This window comes from Dipteris shenzhenensis, chromosome 31 (assembly GCF_047967505.1).
Source record: "Dipteris shenzhenensis isolate YYH24624 ecotype China chromosome 31, Dip_SZ_1.0, whole genome shotgun sequence".
Classification (NCBI taxonomy): Eukaryota; Viridiplantae; Streptophyta; class Polypodiopsida; order Gleicheniales; family Dipteridaceae; genus Dipteris; species Dipteris shenzhenensis.
In genome coordinates, this window is record NC_141626.1 from 25,133,307 (window position 1) to 25,156,176 (window position 22,870).

General features: G+C 39.8%; 1 protein-coding gene across 1 annotated transcript; it reads left to right on the forward strand.

Moving 5' to 3' along the window:
* The first annotated feature begins 15,770 nt into the window (after positions 1–15,770).
* LOC147881247 (membrane protein PM19L-like) lies at positions 15,771–17,147 on the forward strand. The gene is made up of 4 exons (XM_087370253.1): positions 15,771–15,977; positions 16,403–16,580; positions 16,679–16,727; positions 16,863–17,147. The coding sequence occupies exons 1-4, from the start codon at positions 15,854–15,856 to the stop codon at positions 17,022–17,024; spliced, it is 513 nt and encodes a 170-aa protein (XP_087226379.1). The 5' UTR covers positions 15,771–15,853; the 3' UTR covers positions 17,025–17,147.
* Positions 17,148–22,870: the final 5,723 nt, after the last annotated feature.

Sequence of the window (22,870 nt, forward strand, 5' to 3'; positions counted from 1 at the left end):
CACAGCACTCTTAGTTCAAATTGTTCAATAGGCTTTGCAAATTCAACTTGAATCATGGTCAGAGTTGGAATATAAACATACATCATGTCAGGAATGTGTAATGCCCTGTGGTGGGTACTGTATCAGATCACTTATGAGATTATGATGATTACAGTGAGGTACACTCAAAGAGTTAATTAATGTTGAGTCCAGGCAAGCGTAGGGTCTTGGTATTAGTGAGAGTTTGCTATGTCACTGTTGCTTCTGCACAAACCTTTTTCCTTGTCAGGTTGTTTATGTTCTTGATTTGCACATGTTGATCTAGTGGTTGTGCCATTCAAACCACTCGGTGTTTCTGTGCCTGGTTGAATATCTGGATTCATCTTAAGTTCTTTGAGTTGCTGTAGAATCAGGAATTGTTTACAAGGCCTTGTATCTCTTGATTGTAAATAATTTATGGTCAATGTGGAAATAAAGCAACGATGGAAATGACAGGCCTTGTTTTTTACGTTGCAACAAATTGCTACATAATTTTATATCTCGAATTCTCTTCACCTTTGAGCAATAGTTTGTTAGCATGCTCATAAAACATGTGGTTTCTTTATAATGTTCTTGTTGGTTGTGTTTGGGGCGAAGAAGTGTTGTTGGACATCTCTATTGCGTTGACCATCTTTTGCGTACATCTCATTTCAGTGATAATTGAGAGAGTGTTGTGATTATAATACTCCCATCAGCAGATTCAAGCTCATGGTGCACAGGTTACATGTAACAGTTCATTGTGCATTATTGTTGGAACTCACTGTCTGGCATTGATGAGGTCATGGGGATGCTCTATTAGCTGGTCTCTCCTATACTTGATGAAGTTCGACGGTTTGAACTCCAGGATACAATAAAACTACACCTTTTGTTTTCTAGATGCGCAGTTGAGGCATCCTTATGTATCTATTTGGTTATTCCAGGACATACAGATCTCCAGTTGGCCAAGTTATAGCCAGCCAATATTGTAGTAATTCAATTTATCAAAGTGATCCTAGTAAATTCTTGATGTAACAAGGCATTGTAAACTGATTTTTTATTTTTGTTAGCTGTGCCTTGTGGCTTGAATATCGTAGTGAAAGGTTTGCCTTCTTTTTGGCTGTCCATGTTGGCTTCCTTCTCTTTTTCGAACTCGGTTGGTCTCTATTTTGGTTATATTTGGGTGGGATTTTCTACTGCTCAAATTGTCCTGCCTCTGCAGTCCATTTCTATGGTTCAGTATTTCTCAACTTTAGGGCAACTTTTGCCTCGTGCTGCTACGATTGATGTTGGTACAATGCTTTTTGAATTTTCATCAACATAATTGTCCCAGCTCTGTTTTATCCTTCCTCTTAATCAGGTCAATAACATGCTACCCTTATCTGCGGATGTGCTCTAGCAAGGATTATATCTTGGAAGACCTTATCTGCAGTATGCAATAGTTGATCTAGCTTGGGTTTAGGATTTATAAGCATTGAAGTTTAGTTAATATAGGGGTATGCAAAGTAGTTTGCATTTTCATCCTTTGAGATGTTGGTTACTTCTATCTGTTTCTATCTAGGTTAGGGTTGAACAGTGGGCTACATGGCCAGTTCTGTGAGCTTGACTGCTGGGGCCATTAGAGCTATTGCCTCCTGGACACCCACCCTTGCACCTCGTCCCTGCCTTTGTTGTCTTGCTATTTCTTGTCACTAAGGGCGGGGGAAGAGGAGGGTGTAGCTGTCACTATTTGTCACGCTATCATGTATGGCTCTGGACGACAGTTGAGCAGGTTTAGTAACTAGAATTTGCATAGCCTCAACTCCTGCGGCCAGTTTAGTCCAGTGAGGGTTTGTTGTTAAGTTCTTCATTCACAGGGAGCTACAAATGGGTGGATTAAACGTGCCTATTAGGTACTTAATTTGTTGTCCGAGTAGGTCAGTCTAGTTTCTTGTTTTGATAGTGGCTTGATTCATTGTTGAGTGGGCTGTGTTATTATTTGTTATTTGTTGAATAGGAGGATGGTCCTGGTCTCATCATTTGATACGCTTAACCAAAGCTATCATGGAGAAGGTAATTGTGACTAGGATAAATATGAGACGGTACTGTTTCAAATGTGGAGAAGATTATTGTGACGTTATAACTTCCATTCGGTGTTGGATAAATATGACATTTTTAAAGGCAAGGCTTGGTTGTATGATAAGATTGAGACCTTTACGATTACTGGTATGGCTTATTTCCCAACTACAATAAAATCAATACAATTAATAAAATTGAGATTGTCTTAAGATGAAAATTAGTTGATCTTGAGCATCAATGCAATCTTGAATTTTGCGCAGAAATTACTCTTGGACTCAGTGGTAAATTGAAGTAAGCATGATGATCGGATCAAGCTCCATGCAAGGCATGCCTCGATAATGTAATAATGATAATCTTTAAGACATTTTTTTGCAACCTAGAAAGAGGAACATAATTTGCTAGGCAACTTAATGGGTCAATTGTATGGGATGCCTTTATAATCTAATAATGATAATCTTTAAGGTAAGGCATTTTTTTGCAATCTAGAAAGAGGAAAATAATTTGCTAGGCAACTTAATGGGTCATTAAATTCGAATCATGATTGGGAGCTTTAATCCTCCTCGTGGAACTCTCTTGGGAGCTTCCTTGATAACAAGGGATTGAACTAGTTGCCTAGTTTTCATGTTCAAGGACATGATGCTTGCACATGATGCTTGCACGAGCTTCAAATTGCAAACACATCTCACCCAGATCAATCTTTGATATATTTATCACTGAATTAGAATCAAGCATGTGGTTCAAAAACTACATTTAGGACCAGATCTTGGATTTAGTTATGCCACTCTAATTGTATGTACTCTAGAGAAGGTGGTTGTGGTATTCCTTGATGAAGTCTTGAATAGTAGATCATTGGAAGAACATAAATGATATCTTTGGCGTACTTGGAAGTCAAGAGAAGTTACATGCTGAGGAAGCACAATGCGAATCCTTTATTAAAAGTTCCTTTAGCTCAAACACATTATATATATTGATGGAATGTAGATTGACAAGGAAAAGTCATAGGTGTTATATTAAAATCTATAAGCTCAAGTGGTTTTAACGATTTGTTCAATTGTTTTGGAGGCTCATTGAAGGTTAGGCCAAGATTTCCAATTGAATAATCTTCAAAAGGAGGCCAAAAGCAAGAATGGTAGGGCAATCCTACTCATTCAATCGATTTTGAATTCTTAAATATTGAGTTATTAGTGTATGCTTGATAGAATCTAAATAAAACCATCAGTGCTAGAAGTGGATGCTAGTGACTATGGGGTAAAAGAATGTTTCCCCATTGTGCTTTTTGTGCTTGTAAGCATTGACTAGATAGAGTGAGTTGAAAGCATGCACAAACTTGAGAATGAATGGTCATTTTTAAAATATTTAATATAATCATTCTTTTTGACACAATGTGATTAATAATTTTCTTACATGGTCAATTGCATGTTGTGCATGTCATATAGCAATTTAGAGCCATGCTTGTGAACTACATTGTGAACTAACAAAGTAAGAGGAAGAAACATATGACTTATGATGGCTAAGACATGACTACACTAGTGATGGCTCGAAAGGGAGGATTGTTAGGAGACTTGCATTGAACAAAACTCTCATTTGAAAGAAAAACAGACATTGTAATGAAAATTACTAGTAGGTAAACTTGCAAATGCTTGGTAGAAGCCCTTTTAACAAGTTTTCCACCCCCCACACACACTTTTGTTTTTGGGGTGAACACACATGCACATGCACACGCACACGCACACGTGCGTGCACACACAAGCACACAAGCACGTAGGGATGCATGCACACACACATAGCCCCCCCCCACACACGCAGCCATGCATGCACGCACGCATGCACGTAGAGAGAGAGAGAGAGAGAGAGAGAGAGAGAGAGAGAGAGAGAGAGAGAGAGAGAGAGAGATCCTTGGTGATCAGATGATTGTTATCTCCATGCAAAGGTGATACCTACAGTGCCCAATGAACATATGGAGATAATTGTGGAATTTTTTAGGGCTATGCAAAGCAAGTCAGCTCGGTGACGCTTGAGGAAGGCAAGTCCTAGGTATTTGGATGGGTTGTTTTCGCCGAGAATCATATTGAAGAGAAAGCTTGAAAAGAGTGCCATATTTCAATAGCCACTACATGGAGTGGAGGTTGAACAATGAAGGTATGTTTTTGTTGCATAAGAGACATGTCGCCAGCAGCAAGGGGGAAACCATGATGATGACTCTCCTAGAGATCACATTTCTTGAGTAGGTGAGAAGGCAGGGTTGAAGCAACACCCATATCTAGTAGAGCACTTAGTAGGCATGGCAAAAGGAGCATGGATATGATGGGTTTTATGCCACTTGGAAGCTCGAATATATTGGTCAAGTGTGTAGATGACACTTGGCCATGGATTTAAATACTACCACAAAGGAATTGAAAAACTTGAAGATGTCACTTGTGGATACCAACATTAGAAAGATGAGGTGGGAGTCAATGAATGGCTTGCACCATGAAACACTAGATTGGGTGTTTCACCGCACGGAAATACCAAGAATAATCAAAAGACAAGTGCAAGACGAGAATCTCCATGTTGCAGGAAAAGGTGATTTTCAAGTAGAGTGGCACATGGCGGGGGATCTTAAAACACTTAAGTGCATGTATAACGTTAGTAAAGGAGGCAACTCAAAGTCTCCTTGGCTTTACTGCAAAGAATCAGCTCAAGTAATGGATTCCAAATGGTGGAAGAGAGCACCTAATAGAGATAAAGTTGACCCTGACTTCAAGGCCATTCTAGACATTCCACTATGTAATGTTCACATCTGCACATTGCATGGTCTATGTCGAATTATTGAGAAATTGGTATTTTTGTATATTGGATTTGCTTGGAAACTCCGTCCCGAAAAAAATAGAAAGGATGCTCTTCAAGCATTGGAAAAAGTGTTATTCGATATAAGTCTGCATGGAGGAGATGTTCAAATCACAAAGGATTTTAAAAAGTCTACCAATGGCAAGGAGGTACCAATCAAGCCCTCGATTGGTGGTGTTAAGGCAATAAGATTCTTGTCTCGACCCAAACACAGTAAGCAAGTAAGGCAAGGTAGAACAGTTTCAAAGATTAATTATGGATTGTGGAAGCAAGTCCATAATGCCGTGAAAGATCATGAGGCAGATGGGGAAGCATGAAATGTGAAGGCAGAGGTGTGGAGGTCTCTTGATCAACTCTTCATGTTCTGTGACAAAGTAACATGGACAAAGAGTGATTACAAGAACTTTGAAGAGGCAATTAAACATTTTGGGAAGTCAATGAAAGACGCGTGGACAGCCTGCAATATAACTCACTACATGGTAAGGTTCTGTCTTCTTCTTTTACTTAAGTGTGATCCTCTTTTTTTTAATTACTTACTATCCATTCTTATGTCTTACAGCATATCATCTACAACCACCTTCCCTATTTTGTCAAAAAGTATGGATGCCGAGTAATTTGGTCTACCCAAGGCATGAAGAAGTCTCACTACATGGCACGTAATGCATTTTTCAGACACACACAACACTATGGAGGGAGTCAAAAGGCAAATAGTTTGAAGGAAGTCTTCCAATGGTTTTACCGAGGCATATTAGAGAGGCTGCATGCTAAAAGAAAAGTTGCTAGCTCCAAAGTCAAGCTTGCTTTTCTTCTAGCCCAAAAGCAAAGACGAAGTCAAACTCTAGACAATTCAATGGCAGCAGAGAGACATAGACAATGGAGGGAATCGAAGATATTTAGAAACCATAAATGGACAAGTAAACATGAATAGCAGTTTGTAACTTATTGATGTTATGTCCACATGTTTTCAAACTCAATCAATAGAATTATTTTTGTGGAACAAGTGACTCTTGGTGTTATGCCTATATGATTTGAGACTCCATCAACAGTATTTCTTTTGTGAAACATGTGATCTAAACGTAATACAATTTGTTCACAATTTCAATATATTATTTGTTTAATATTTAATGACACCACTCTATCTATCCCAAGGACTTTGTATAAATCAGTTCATCTTCAACTTATTGTTCATTTATACAAGATCATACCAGACATCAAAGACTTTGTACAAATCAATTCAACTTCAATATAATGTTTGTGCTATATTTGATGACTAAATCCTATTTCTCCCAGGGCCTGCCGATCGGAACTCTCTTTTTGATCTTGATTGGACTCTTTTTCTTCCTTATTGGCTTGATGTCAACTGTTTGTTTATCAATGCTTGCCTCTGTTGCTTGTTTGGGAGGGGTATCCTTTTCTTCAGCTATCTCCACGTGTTCTTCTTCTTGGATTGTGCTGCCTGATGCAATCATGGGTGGCTCTTGAAACCTTATGAGCTTGTGTTTTCCATAGCCCTCCAGACATTTGGGCTCCTTAACACCACATGCTAATGCATAAGAAGTGTAAGACAAAAAGTAAGAGGCCCTAGAGGCCTGGTTATTCACATAATCCCCAAATATATCTATGGCAGACAACCTCTCTATCAAAATTATCTTTTCCTTTTGCCATGAAAAATCATGTCCACCTAAAACCTTGGACAAACATTTTAAGAAGTAAACAATGGCTTCTCCATTGTTGCTCAACTGCCTATGGTAAATCAAGATCTTAGCACTGCCTAGATCATGAATATAATGAGCTAGGCTTGACAGTTTGCCAAACCCAGCCGGCCTGCTTCCACTTGTTCTCTGGAGGAATGTGTCATCCTCAATTTGTAGCTGCCACATATCAAAAGATTGGAGTGAGACAATATACAACCTACAAAACATTTAAGCAGAAGACAAAGTATGTGATTTGAAGTAACAAGATCGTACCTTCTCATTTTCATCAGCAACAAGCAGTTCATCTTTCCAAAGATTTATTCCTCTCCCCTCCAGTCCAGCCTCTTCTTTAAGCTTTTCTGTGTATAGTGCTGAGAGATTCATAGCTTCCTGTGTGAGCTGGAAGGCAGCTTCACCTGGCTCTTGGAATTTTTCAGCCTCTTTGAAACAAATAGTAAGGGCCTCTGTAGGATCAAAAGTTGTTTCCAAAGCCAGTAGTGAATGGTCATCCTCTATGCCAACCTCCTTATCAAGCCTTGAAGCCTGGGCAATAAGGGAAATGGCATAGTCCTCCCACAAATTGAACATACACTCTATATCATGGAGGAAAACATAATCTTTTCCCCCAATCAAGACACCTGGAAGCATGGGCACTGCATAGTTGCTGCTCTGAACATCAAAATCTTCAACTAGCTATGTTGCCCTAAGAGTTTTTGTCCTCAGTTGAACAAGGTCAAGAGCAGCCACTTGCAGTCCCTCATCCTGGAGATTGATATCTTCTTCTTGCTCTGCCATTTCTGTTACCAAAGGAACATCCTCTTTTTTCTCTGCTTCAGATGTGTCTTCTTCTTTAGCCTCCTGCCCTTGTTCATCCAGAGAGTCCTGACTAAAGATAATTTACATAAGGAATGCCATGGTTTCCTCAAGCATTCTACACTTTCTGGTGTGCAAGTTACAGTTGAATTTATATTGATCAGGCAGGCTGTCAAATCTTCTATTCACATGGTACCTCAGCCTGTTAACGGAGACAATATGATTTATATGCACAAAAACCTTTTCACCTTCCACAATTCTTCCTGCCTCTGTCAGTTGTTTGAAGGTATCCCAATGGTCTCAAAGAAAATCTTTGTGATGCTCCAGTACAGAGCTCATAGTGAACTCCATGTTGAAAATACTGTGGTATATGTGGAAGTTCCTCTGAGCCTTGCATTTGTGAAGAAACTCAAATAGGAGCCAATCTGGAGATTTGTCCTCTTCTGATTCCTTTTGTTTTGAGATGGAAGACTCAGCATTCTGCTCCAGTCTCTTCCTTTTTCCTGTTCCAAAATTTATATACATTGAATTCTATATGCTGACATATGCAATCAGGGAATGCATAGGATATCACCAAATAATTCCCTTCATGAGCTCTCATGACTCACCTGGTGATTGTTGTGGTCTAATTATAGCAGCAGAAAATTCCAGCTTCCTCTTGAAAGGAGGGGCCTGAGAGTCAATTGTTCTAAAGCAAAAACATTTCTCATCATCAAGGAAGAATTCCACAGGGCCAAAGATAGCAAAACAATGAGGAAGAAGTGAGAACCAAAAGAGACACAAGAATTTGCAGGAAAACGCGATATGTAGGACCATTTGGAAAATGTCAAGCACTCTCCTCGCATTTTGTTGCAAATTTTCCAGTTCTGTTGATATCCATGTCAAATCAAATGCTAGGATCATCTCACAGATTCCTGGACAGTATGAGTTGATATGCAAGAGAAAGGCTAGAGCTGAGTGAAGCTTTTCATGAGGAATGTGTCGACAATAGGAATTTGTAGCAAAATGTGATATGGGTTATCTAGAGATGGATAAAGCACTCTCCTTGCATTTTGTTGCAAACTTCTAGGTTCTATTCATATCCATCTCGAATCAAATTCTAGGGTGATCTACCAGATTCTTGGACAGTATAAATTGAATATGTAACAAGAAGGGTGGAGCTGAGTGAAGATATTTGGACATCAAGAATTCTATGGATGGAAGAAATATATGTCAAAAAACATTGAAAAGAATCTAGAATTCTGACCTTTCTTTTCCTTTTCCATGCTATTGGAGTTGCACTAGTGAATCTCCTGTTCTTTCCCAAACTTGAACTGCAGCCTTGGTAACCTGGAGATCTGGCAGTGGTAGTAGTCTTCAGGCAGGTTGCAGTCTGGATGGAGTGTGCTGGGTAGGAAGGGATGAGAGAGGGAAGGAAAAGGACGATGGGAGGGTGCTGGCAGGGATGAAAGATTGGGAGGCAGGGGAGGGAAGAGTGGTTGTGGAATTGATTATGAAATCATGAATGGCACAAGTTCCAAGGCAAAAAGTGTCCCTTTCACATGTGCCAAGTTTCAAACTCCAAGAGATCTGGGTCCCATCCACACGTGTGAAAAACGACTCTATTCCACACGTGTGGGATTTAGTACCTACCTTGTTTGTATTTTGCAATAATCTTTTCCCTCCTGTTTAATCTATCCTGTCTCGACCCTCCAGTCTCAGCTCTCTTGCCTCCCTACCTCCCTACTCTGCAACATCAGCATCTTGAGCAGCAGCACAGGTTCATCCCCAGCACAGGGTACTCATCAGCAGCACAACACACCCACAAATAGCCTTCAGGTCAGTATTTATGGGTTCTTCCCTCAGTCTCTGCAATCTTCTTGCCTTCCATAGAAACAATCCATCCTGCATGGACATGCATAGACTCAATCCATATTTTATTTAGTTGTAAAGACAGAGAAATCACTGTAGGAATGCAGATCTTCAAGTGTGATAATTGCATGTGAGGGTAAAACTGTACTTATGGGTTCTTCCTTCAGTCTATGCACACTTCTTGCCTTCCATAGACTCAATCCATCCTGCATGGACATGCAAACACCTTGAAATGACTGAAGGCATATTCCAGCATGCTGCCTCATGAATTTGTAGGAAAATGCGAGGAGAAGGCTTTAGGAATTTCAAACAGCCTCGCTTTTTGTTGCAAATATTGAACTGTTGCTTCATCCAAAACTGTCATTATGGTTTTGTGACTTTCATAGTTGTCCATGGTTGTACTCTCCTTGCATAGACTCAATTCATGTTGTATTTAGTTGTAAAGACAAAGAAATCACTGTAGGAATGCACCAGCATGTCACTTCAGGTATTTGCAGGAAAACGCGATTTCGAGCTGTTAGGAATTTCAAATTGTCCATATCACGTTTTATTGCAAAATTGTCAATGTTGCTTCATCCACCCCTGTCATTGTCTTTTTGTGTCATACCATGTTCTCCATGGCTCTAATCTCTTTCCATTGCTTTGTATGCAGTTTGTCAGAGTGATGGCAAGAACCAAGTCAAGTGCAAGGAAAGCTGGCAAAGGGCCAGGGCTTGTAGCAACAGTAGCTGGGGCAAGTACCAAGAAATTTAGTGTGCCTCCAAAGGGAAGAGGTGCACATGGCAGGAAGGGTAAGCCAATGAGCCTACTCCAGCAAAAGGCTAAGAGATTGAAACATGGTGCAGGTGTGCTAAGGGAGATCAGGAAGCAACAGAAAGCTATAGGCTTTGCAATCCCCAAGGCACCTTTTCAAAGACTGGTGAAAGACATATGTGATAGTTGGCACCTTGGGTTCAGGTGGAATAGGACTGCCATTCTTTCCTTACAGGAAATGGTAGAGGATTACTTGGAAAAATATTTTGAAGATGCAATGCTGGTAGCAGCCCATGCTCACAAGGTGACTGTGATGGCCAAAGACTTCAACACTTTGTCCAGAGTGAGATGGAGGTATGACAAGCTTGTTCATCTTGTGGAATGGCAGGACATAAAGATGAGAGACATATTATTAATTCCACCTACAAGGAAGTCGAAGGTAGATGAGGTTAAGGTTGTTGAAGTAACCCACTCAAAGAACACCAGAGGGAAGGTTGCTTATGAGGAGTCACTGAAGCAGCAAATAAAAGAATCAAAATCTGTTATAGATGTGGAGACTGGAAAGAGGGAGCTGTAGATACAAAGAAGGTTGTAGGAGCTGGGCCCTAATATAGTTGTCCATATCGAGGATGAAACTTCAGTGAATGATTTTGACTTGACAAAACCATGCTTGGCAGCATTGGCTCATAAGAATGAGTATTGCTCAGATACTATCATTCTTGCAATGCTCTAGTAAGTGTCTATTATTTTACATTTGTTTGCAAAACAATCCTCCTTGTACCTCCTTTATACCCTACCCTAATTATTTTTTAGTCCCATGTAGCATGATGAGAATCTGGCTTCACCACTCTGTACAGCATACAATTCATATTATTGATCTTTCCATTTCTTCCAAGTTAAGAGATGTAAAGGAAACTCCCATCAGTATTTCCAACTGGTTCAAACACTGCAATTTTGAAGTTATCGATGTTTTGCTACTTCCATACCATAACAGATATGTGGGTGACTACTTCTTTGGGATTCTTCTTTAAGATTGAGAACTCTTGTAGCCTTTGATTTCTTAATGCTTTTTTCCTTACGCAGTGACCACTGGAGTTTTGTTTCTATTGACATCCAGCAGAAGCAATGCTTTATATTCAACTCTCTTAAAAACACACACAGAGAGCTGAAATTGTAAGTGGTGTGTGTGCTTTTTTTAACTTAAAACTTTATTATTTTGATTTCATACTAACTAAATTATATGTATTGCAGTTGTATTAGAAGGCTTCTAGATGCATTGGATCACTGTCCTCCTAATGTCTCTCTTTTGGATTCAATAGAGCCAATAAATCTAGAGATATAAAGTCGTTCCCTCTACTGATGTCTATTTCATGCTATGCCTTTGAACTTATTGAATAATTTTGTTTTGTTCAGATGTTAACAGTTTCTAACATATCTTTCCAAGTGTACAGACACCACAACAAGATGATTCAAGTAGCTATGGATGGAGAGTGCTGATTAGTGCCAAATATCTACTTTCAAGATATTTTGAGATAGAACAACCAGACCTTGTAAGAAAAAATAATTTTCATTTAGCTTCAAGATAATTGATAGTGGTACAAAGTGTTCTAAATCATCATATGCCATTGCAGATGAAAGAAGATAGCTTTAGCTCAAACTATGTATATAATTTCAGAGCTGATACAATTTGGAAGTTTTTGAGCTATGCCTCCCCCAAACTTATTGTACCAGCTACTATCGAGTTGGATGAGAGATCTAAAGTCCGAGAAGGTGTCATACACCTTGATGACACAGATGAAGCTGATGTGGTGCCACAGGAACAAGGACCTAGTGCTGATGAGGAGAAGCCACAGGAACAAGGACCTGCTACTGATGTTGTTGAGGAGAAGATGGAGCAGCAGCAAACAGATGCTCCAGGGGCAGTAGAGGAGACAATGGAGCAACACCAAGATACTGTACAGGACAGGATGGAGCAGCAGAAAACAGATTCTCCAAAAACTGATGATACAATGAGCTTGGACCATGTAGAGCAGCCTCTGGATCAAGTCGTAGATAAATAGAAAATGGTTGTCAAGAATATGTTCTACATGTACAATTAAACACTTCTGTACAAAAATTTACTTTATTGAATACAATACCTTTGTTTATGGAGTCTGTGTTATCTCAATTTTCAAATTTTCAATGTTTTTGCATTTTATTGAACTCTCTCTTCTTTTGAGCACCTGCAAAAAAGCAATATGAATCAATAGGGTAAAGTAAACTAATAACAGTGCTTAATGAGACTAGGATAAATCAGATGGTGTACCTTTTTATTGTTGTAGATAAATAAAAAGTCCTTTGAAATAGAACCTTCTATCTCAAACAGAATGTCATTGTGCAATTGAGCCAGGGAGCAACATTCTCTTAATGAGATATTGACTAGCACATCACCATTGTCAACAACATCAATATCAAGAAGTTTTTTTTCTACACCAAAAGAATCTTCATCTTGATCCATTGGGACTAGTTTTGTGCCTAGCATTCGACTGCGCTTATAATTAAAAGAAAAAATAAAATTTTGTGATGCAACCATGTACTTCAGTTGCATAGAAGGTTGGAAAACCTCACAAAACACTGAACTACATGTCTTCTTATCCCAACCTTTATCCAAAAATTGTGGCATGCATGCCGAACTTGTTGCTTTAACTGTTAACATTGTTTTTGAAACCTTCACTGGAAAGGTATTAAACAAGTCCACAAAAACTGTGAGAGGCATGCATAAAGAAATTTTTATTATCCTTGTGGCAATATTGGGCCTCAGAGCTTTCTGTACTTCTTTGAAAAGCTTGGCCCTATATGCCTCTATAACACTAAAATGTGGGTGAGGCCAATCCACTGAATTCCATGCTGGAAGGTCTTGTTTCCTTAACACACCATGTGTGTTAGCATTGTCCAGCAACTGATAAAAATGATCAGTAAAAAATATACCCGATTGAGCTAGCTCTATTGCACATCGACCTTGGTATTGTTGTTCTCCTATCGATCCATGCAAAACATCTATAGATCCCAGAATGTTTTGCCATGTCTCATACGATGAAGGGTATAAATTTGAAATAAAACAACACAAGAATGTCAATAAGCAAAGAAAGAAAGCTTCATCTTAAAAATCCATACACCTCGTAAAGAAAAAAACCACAATAGAAAAATATACAATCAGGCCTGTGTTGCGGAATATCATTTGGATAGTCTCGCAAGACAAGTTCTTTATGCATGTACAGATGCTGAATCTCTGCTGAATCAAAACTTCTTTCACCAATATCTTCCCTCTGGTGATTTTAAAATCTCGTACTCTTCCCTTTCATGATACCAAGAAAATGTTTTTTGTCTGGGGTCTTTTTCTTTTACTAGTATTGATCATCGCACTTCTAGCATCTATTATCCAGCATCCATGGGACAAACGGAGTGGACCAACGGCCTCCTTTGTAAATCCATGGGGAAAATGGCCACAGGAAACAAGAGCCAATGGGATCAGAAGGTCACTGAAGCTGTGTGGGCTTACAACATCACCCATAAAATGTCTACAGGTCACACTCCTTTTGAGTTAATATACGGTACTGAGGCAGTTTTACCACTAGAAATAGAGAATCTGGCCTTGAGATTGGCACAAGAACAGATTATGATAGAAGATGAACATGTAGAGGCTAGGTTGGTACAACTTGAGAAGTTAGATGAAACCCGACGCCTTGCACTACATCAAATAGAGATCCAAAAGAATCGACAAAAGGTCCGCTTGGATGCTAAGATTCGTAAGGGATGGGAAAGACACTTTGCTATGGGGGATGTTGTGCTATGCTTTGATAACAGATTGGACCACCAACTGGATAAACAGTTCCTTCCACTGTGGACCAGTCCATACAAAGTCATCAAGGAACGTAGCAATGGGCCTGTATAAGTTCAGGAGTTGCATGAGCCATATGGCAAGAAGGTGATCAATAAGCGTTATCTCAAGCCCTTCTTTGTGCGTGATGGTCCTAGGAATGGAAATGCTGTGCATTCCCTGCCTGGGGGGGGGGCTTGCTTGGCTTTGTGGAGTTCGATCTCCTCTAAAGATGCAAGAAAGATGTGCTAGTCTTAAAGCTATAGACTAAATGGCACGGGGAGACAATAGTAGCAAATAATTTTCTTTTCTTGTAAGTTTTAGATACTATTTGAATGCATAGGATGATACAGAACTGTGGTCACTGAAGTGGCTTCAATCAATAAAGAGGCAGTCCCAATGATGAGCGAGGTGATAAGTGCATAGAAAGTGAGCTGCCAATGTGCCAATGCATGCACTTTTCCTTTTTAAAGTACATGCAAAAAAAAATCTATCAAAAGTAATGGTAATCGAAATATTTGCCAAACTTCATAAAAAAGTTGAGATGATGTGATGAATAGGTGCATTATATTCTAAAACACAAAAAATCTTGTCTAACATACTATGTTTAGGTTGCATAGAATGAGGTGGCATTGTTGTGCCATGTGGTTGGTGAGGTGGTACTCTTGATCTGCCAATGTTGAGGTGGACTCTGGCCAGTGCGGATGCTTTTAATGAATCTCCATAGTGGGCGGTTATGGTCGAGAAATCTTGCCAATCCATAAGCCTTGGGCATGTCCATGACACTCCATGAGTCTTGGGCAAGCCCAATGGCCCAACATCCATGAAGCCCATGGTCTCGCTTAGAAGAGAATGGACTCTGTGAACTGATTACGAGCTCTATAATTCAAAATACCCACTAGGAGCTCTCGATGTCTTCTCTAATTTTTCCCGTACTGCGAGGTCAATATTCGCTCCAAACTTGTGGAATGAGAGCGAAGGAGAGAGGCGCAAAGGATTGGAGAATCCACACCAACAATACAGGTGGGGGAAAGGAGCGGGAGAGTGGGTGGGATGAAACGAATCAATGACGGGTAGGAGGAGCGAAGTGGGATGGGCGCCGAGATGTTACAGAGAGAGAGAGTGTGTGTGTGTGTGTGTGGAGATGGCCAACTGTTTGGTGCGTGTATGTGCTGTGCGAAAGGGAGAGAGAGAGAGACTCGAACACCGCGCTTGGTTAATTAAGCTGTCTGCAACGATGAAGATTCCTGTTTCTTGTGCGTGTGGGGGTGTGTGTGAGAGAGAGAGACACAGAGACAGAGAGACTCGATCGCCGCCAGATTAATTAAACCGAATGGTGCGATGGAGAATGGTGTTTTGTGTGTGCGTGCGCGCGCGAGAGAGAGACATGAGACAGAGATCACTGCTTGATTAAGGAAACTGTCCGCTGCGATGGACATTGCTGTGTGCGCGCGAGCGCGTGTGTGTGTAAGAGAGAGAGAGGGGGGGAGAGAATGTTGATGACGGCTTGTCTGCTGGGATGGAGATGCCTGTTTTGAGAGTGCGTAAGTGATGTGAGTGTGGGTGTGAGAGAGTGATATTTGCTGCTGAGATGGAGATTGTTGTGGATGGTGAGTGTAGGTATGCGAGTGTGCGAGTGTGTGTGTGTGTGAGAGAGAGAGAGAGAGAGACTCCTCACGACGAGGAATCAAGAAGGTAGCAGGAAGATGAAGTAGATAGGAGGAACGAGTGGGATAGGTGAGATGTTTGCATTGGACGATGGAGAGGGAGAGAGCTGCTTGGTCGATTGCTGCATTCAAAATATAGGTTTAGATCAGATTTGGATGCGTCGACCAGTAAACTCTCCTCCACCACCTCCATAGCTTTTTCTACTTTGCTTTCTTAATAAGCCTCATCCCATCTCTCCCTCTGCCTTACCTCTTTCTTTACCTTGTCAACTCCTTCTTTGATCCCCTCGCCTTTCCACCTTCCACCTCTAGTAATCCCTTCTCCTTCTCTTATCTTCACCATGGCTTTCGTCCTCGGTCGTCTCCTTGCTGCTCCCCTCCTCTTCCTCAACTTCGTCTTGTACATCGTCGTCGTCGCCATCGCCGGCTGGGCTCTCAACTTAGCGATCGATGAGACTTGGGAAGGTGCACTAGCCTGGCTTTCGCCTATTCCATTTCTCTAGTCCCTTTTTATACCTGCCCCTCCCCTCATGGTGCAGTCTTGAATCATTAGAGCGCCCAAGGAACTGCGCCGGTTAAAATCTGGAATCGGCAATTGCTAACGTGGAGTGGAAATTCATGGATAGAAGAAACCCCACACGGTTGCCAACGACGACGGAACTCGCATTTCGCTCGGAATCAATATATATACGAGAGAGAAACAACGGTTTAATCGCATGTTCTCAATATATCAATGCTGTTAGAGACTAGCGTGTCTGAACCGATGTAACATTACACTAACTAACAGCAACTAATTTTCCTCTTATCTTCACAGTGTCTGTCGTAGAATCACATGGACTACGGATTTTGAATTTACCTAATGCAAAGTTGCTAATTGAACTCGTGTGCAGCTGTGACGGACAACCCCGTCACATTTTACTTCGTTATATTTGCCTTAGTCGCTGGAGTGGTGGGCATTGCGTCCAAAATAGCTGGCACGCACCATCTGTTCTCATGGCAAGCGGAGGGCATAGCGGGCACCTATGCTGCAGCCTCTATCGCATGGTTACTGACCCTTCTGGCTATGGGGTATATCTTTACGCCGTCTTGCTCAAATTTCTCTCTCTTATAATCATGCGGCGTCCGAATATGGAACATGCTTAATCTTGGGCTTACTGTCTGAACAGATTAGCAGTCAAGGAAATTACTTGGGGAGGCGCTAGATACTTGAGCATGGTATGTTGCATCGACAAATGCGGAAAGAGAGTTCTGCAAATTGGATTTGCTTGTGAGCCACAACGACTAAATGTTTAAAAGTTCTCACCTAATGTCTGCGTGCATTCTGATTTGGATGCTTCTTATCGCTTTCAGAAATTCTTGGAGGCATTTGTGATCATCCTTGCCGCGACGCAATTCTTTTACTTGCTGGCACTCCGCATAAGCGGCTTCACCTGGAGGTTCGGAAGGAGACGTCAGGCCTTCGAGGATCAGCCACCCCCTCCAGTCTCCAAGGAAGCAGTAGCTGCTAGTTAAAGAATACATCTGAATCTGTACTGTTCCATTTTGTGTGTGAAGGCTTTGATCCGCGAGTTGGAATCTAGCTATAGAATGTGTTCATTGTGCGCAAAAACACTTACACGTACGGTGTATGTAGTTGTACAGATTGTGTCACCTCTTGTGCAGTCAATAAGCTTGCGGTGTTGATTTCCGCTGTTGATGGTCGATCTACCATGAAGTTTGCAATATTTTTGAAAGCTTGTGCTGCAATAGATCGTGTCGTACGGTTGATTCCATAGCGTTTCTAGCTGCCCGATTATTTCTTATTCGTTTCTTCAAAAGAAAACCGCAATCACATTGCGAAAAAATAGATCGCCTTCGAGATGATCTACCTCTTCTAATCGCGTAGGTGTCGTGATGAGGTTTGTAGTCCAAATCGAGTTATAGAAGAATAGATGTTTTTTTGCACTATACCATATAGCTGCTTTTTCTCTACTGTCGCTCTCTCTTCTCTCTTTCTCTCTCTCTCTAAGCTTTCCGTGGTTCATTTCTTTTTCACTAGTTTGGATCTCGGGGAGGCATTATGAATTATTTTTATCATTCATCTTATTTTTATTTTAAGATGAAAATATTTAAACATTAAGAGACAAAAGGGTAGGGTTTGTCCTCCAATACTGGGATGAGTTTGTAACATCATCGGTGACTTTGTCTTTATGTGTCAATATGGTTGGATTTTTGGGGGACTACCGGAAGATGGCTAGTTTTTCGTTCTAAAGGGCCTTCCATGTTTTATCTTTGAATTTGGTCTATATACTTCGAGAGACTCCTCTTTCCTTTGAGCTTCTGGAAGACGTTAACCACTCGAAGACCCAAATCTTTCTTCGAGACATTTCCTTTCATCCACACATGATTTTCAAGAAAATTGCTAAGAACCCAATTCCACATTATCTTCCTCATGTGACGAGAGGGATTATTTAGCGAGCTCATGACTTTGGCAAGTAGGTCATAAGTGTTTTAAATATTGACATAGCTTAGTCTTCTTGCTATACATCTACTCTTCCTTTCATTAAAAGCAAGACCATGGTGAAGAAGAGAAAAAAGGGGGAAAAAAAAGGCAAGACCATGGTGATTTTGCCACCTTGTTACTTTGGTATAGAGATTCAATATGTGCCATGAATAGGATCCTTGACATCTTATTTAACCTAATAGGGGATACTATGAAGGACGAATCTCTCCCTTACATAATTGGATGAAGTTCAAGTTCTCAATAAACAAGAGCAATTACAAGTGCTAATAAACCATCCAAAGTCACTATGGGGATTTCAATGGTGCATTTTGGTGTAGGGAATCAGCTTCACAAAATGCCATGTCATGCCTGGATTCCTTAAAAAAGGTTTCTCATTATTTGACTCATTAAAATCCAAGTATTGGTTGTCTATTGATACCTAAACCAAAGAGTGCTAACTATTACATTTTATCACCAGCAGGCAATATTTTGAAAGTACAGTGCTAATCTAAAGTTGGTTTACAATGTATCACTGTCATCCACAATGCCTTTTTAAAACAAATGTCTCTCAATTTGACAAATTTGAGAGAATGCTACCTCTCTCGTGGGAGACACCCTCTTACCATCACTCCTTTCGTAATTATAGGTTAAACTAGTTTTCAAATAATTTATTCATCTGTTGAACAATTCAAAACATGAGGTTTTTAAATTAAATGTGGGGTCCACATTTTAGTAATTTTGCATAAGAATCCCCCTCATTAGATTGAAAACTTAGTTTGGTCAAGGAGGACGGAGGGAAAAACCATTATCCCAAAAGGGAGAAGGGAGATCATGATAAAATTCCGATCATAGGTTGAAGCCAAAGAGCATTTTTTGAAGACAAGAGCTTAAGAGACGATTGAAGAGGGGGCTTGGCATTCTATGACTAAATTTCTGTGGGTTTTTATTGAATGTTCTTTCATAGCTCATTGCATGCCATCCAAAATTCTTGCAGTGGGAAAAAGAACTACCACAATGATCATAAGCTTTAGGGATTGGTTAGACTCAATTGATAGGTCTTCTTAATTACAACATCACTGTGTTCCTTCCACGATCAGGGCTTCCAATCAGGAAGTCTATGAAGCATTTCCTCTTTATATGTAATAAAATATTTTAAGCCTCCTATTTCACCTTTAGATTTCTCACTGAATTCTTTTATAGGAGCCCATGCTACATGCATTTCATTGCTCGGGATTGAAGTTAAGAGACAGTAAGGTTCTTTGGGTTCCCATGTTGTATCATGAGAATAGTGTTGCCACTGCATCACTGGTTTTCATCCTTTAAGAATAAGCGAAAGTAGTGTGGAGCGCTATGACCAATCAGGGCATCACCAGCTTTTTGTATGAAAGATAGAAAAAAGAACTTTCAATCATACATCCTTTCAACCATGGAGCATACTGTACCTTCCTTGTGGCCACCAACTTGCCTCCCACATTTTCTTATCAAGGCATCCTTCGTCTCCATCCTTCGTCTCCATGTCCTTGTGTTTTAGCTCTCTTAAGACTGTGCTAAAAGCCTAATCAATATCCTCATGTGTGTGTCCAACCAACAAAAACCCAACTTCAATCTCATTGAAGATTCAATGAGTGATTAGCATTGAGCAAAATGCAAAAAAGAGTACATTCTTATTCTCTCATCCACAATTGTCTGCCTATATTTGCTAGTAGGTGATCTTTTTCCTACATGTACACTATGAATTGCCTTTATAACTCACGTTACAACTTGATTACAATCATGTAGATGAAAGAAATCAATCCATATGTCTACAAAAAACTTAAATCCATGCACTAACACTCCACATAGATGTGTCTTCAAAAAGTATTTTCCTTGTAGCTTAAGTGGAGTATTAATGAATCGAGGTTATGTTGTTGTGTTCTGATCCATACCATCTACAATAACGCACATGTACTCATTTGGATAAGAAATAGCTTGCTCCGTCCAAAATGCATATTTTAGTCTAGAATGCCGAACCAGTCCATGATGAAATTTGCTTTTTTTTTTGTATGGTTCTCTTTGTTTTGGAGACGTTGCACTCTCAAGTGCTCGCTTTAGATCATCACAATCACTGCACTTTGATATTTTTTTCCTTTTTGGGATTTTAACATGTACAAAGCTCTCCTTCCAAAGAGTATACAAATAGTGAAAAGATGTTGGAACATGCCCTCTTTGCCTCTATGTTTCTCCAATAGACTTAAACACCTCTTTTTTTGTCAAACCTATAGGAAGATGCATTTCAGATAGATGGGGTTGAGGTAAAGCATTTTCATGAATGTAGTCTTTTAAAATTGTTGTTGCTGAGACCGTTGAGGCTCTTGTTTTGGGACTTCCTGTGTTACCATGAATGTTAAACTTTACTCCATACTTTTCTTTGTTAGCCAAATCCCAGTATGTGCCATGTGAGAATCCTATAGTAATGCGATATGCAATATTGCAAATACTTTTCCCATTTATACGAGGCTTTATCTATTATTCAAAATTTGGCTTTTTCGTGTCATTTATCAGAAAGCAAGAGAGCCTCGTGAGTAGGTACTCATTTCTTTTGCTCCCGAGGGAGTCACTCATCATATGTAACCCTATCACATGAGTTCAACAGATGGGCTTTTATTAATTCCATTACTTATAGATTTATATATACATTAGGAAGTAAATTAAAGTCTAAACATCAAAATACAAAAGGGTAGTGTATATTAAAAAAGTTTTAGAAGCATGAGAGAGAAGATCCCAACATGCAATATGGATATTTGGAAACTCTTTGGAAAAAGTGGTTTATGTCATATGGCCTAAAAATATAAAGACCTGGTCATGGGTTCAAATGCCTACCTTGGATTGTTGCCTAGGCCAATCAGACAAGGAGAATATAAAGCAAGATGCAAGCAAGTGTACCCCTGGAGTGTCATGGTGGTATTGGAGAGATTTTACAGTTTGTCATCTTGGGTGGTGAGTGGCTTCTTATTGGTTGGAGCCACTCACTTTGATGGTAGTGGTTCCTCATTGGTTGGAACCACACACTAGGATGGTAGTGGATCCTCATTGGTTGGAGCCACACAACACTTTTAACTAACATTAAATTATACCTTTATAGTTAGATGTGCATTAAACCTTAATGAATGATGGGTTGAAGCACACCATACCAAAACCATGATAATATGGTTTGGATTATCTATAGGCCTTAATATGACAACTCTTGTGTGTAAAAATTTTTGAGCCACATGCCAACATTTGGTTACAAATTTACCCTTTGCATCCATGACTCTGTCTATGTTCCCCCAAAATTATTTTCTCTTGATTGGCTAGGAGAAAGCTTTAGATGGGCAGTCTCCTACAAACAACCACAGTTGCCTACTCTTAATTCTAGCTGTCTCCCTAAACTATAACTCTAGATCTTGGTGTGCCATCTCTGTTTCCACAAGGAGTGTGGGTAGAATCTCATCAGCTGGATTCAGAGCCAACTACCGCCGCTCTAAGGGCATGTACCATATGAATCAGCGTTGACTCCAAGCTCCTTTTCTTAATTTTGAGTTGCTTATCACTGGCTTTGATAAACTTTATCACCTCTCTTACTCCCATGTCCCATCTCTCATAAGGATCTTTCACTTGCACTATTGCATCCCGCCAAAATCTTCCATATTGTGGATCTGAATTCTCTAGATGAGGTGAGCTTTGTTGAATTTTATAGGAATATCAAGCGATAAGTTGAAATACTGAAACTCCATTGAATTTGTGAGTGGTCGAAAAAGACAAGTACTGGACACACACTCTCCTACTCTTTCCTATTTCGATCACATGGCATCGATGATCCAAATTTCTTCTAAGGACTACATCTAGGTCCATTTTAATGAGGGTTGTTTCCATGAAGTATTCTTATTACTTCCATGGAACATATATTATGGTGTTATGCAAGAGGACAACTTCATTGTGTCATTGTTGCATTATTCAACACTAAGTTATATTGATTGAAATAGAAAAGTGTTGTTCGCGTTGATATTTTAAGGTGGCAAATTAATGCAGGGTATTGAGCTATTGGTTGAGTGGCCTCCTTAAGGTTGATGAAATCCTACACTTTGGAATTTATGCATTGCTTTCTAATATGTTCTTCTATGATGGATCAAAATTTCATTTCTATCATAATGGCGTGTGAGTATGATTATGAAGAGCTTAGAGCATGTTGTTCAAGCTAGAAATGATGTTGCTGCTACTAGTACTAAGGCATTATTCTTGGACAATGAAGTTCTAGGATATGCATAATATAAATTTCAACTTGCAATCTTAAGCATGTGAAGATGCTCTATTGTATTACATTACATCCTCTTTAAATATAAATGCAATATTAGCATCTTTTTGACAAGTGTAATGAGAGAGGAGGAAATGCCACATAAGAGCTGAATACTTTTTGTTTTTTTCATACCTCACCCAATTGCACTCTACCCACATATGGCTTCATTGAGGGGCAACACTGCTCATGCCATTGGGCACTCTATCCATAGCTTCATTGAGGAACTCACACACACTACAACCTCACTCACAGCTGAGTGCTTGACACATGCTTATATAACCAAATTTTACACGACCAATAGGAATATATTAGTAATTAGACTCAGGGGGTTCACTATGTATAAATCCTCTACATCACGTGCATTCAAGGCCTATTTTTAAAATCCCTTATTTATAAAATTTTCATTAATAAAATGTACCTCTTTTCTATACAAATCTGTAAATTTTTTCCAAAACTATTTTAAATAGTCCCTTATGTATATTTATTTCTGTAAATTTTAGAAATAAAAAATATCCTTCTATTGAACTCACATGATAGGGTTACATATGATGAGTGACCCCCCCA

Coding starts and splice junctions, on each gene's coding strand:
- LOC147881247 (XM_087370253.1), top strand. CDS start 15,854: ATGGCTTTCGTCCTCGGTCGTCTCCTTGCTGCTCCCCTCCTCTTCCTC. Junction 16,581..16,678: donor CTGACCCTTCTGGCTATGGG/GTATATCTTTAC, acceptor CTGTCTGAACAG/ATTAGCAGTCAAGGAAATTA. Junction 16,728..16,862: donor GCGCTAGATACTTGAGCATG/GTATGTTGCATC, acceptor TATCGCTTTCAG/AAATTCTTGGAGGCATTTGT.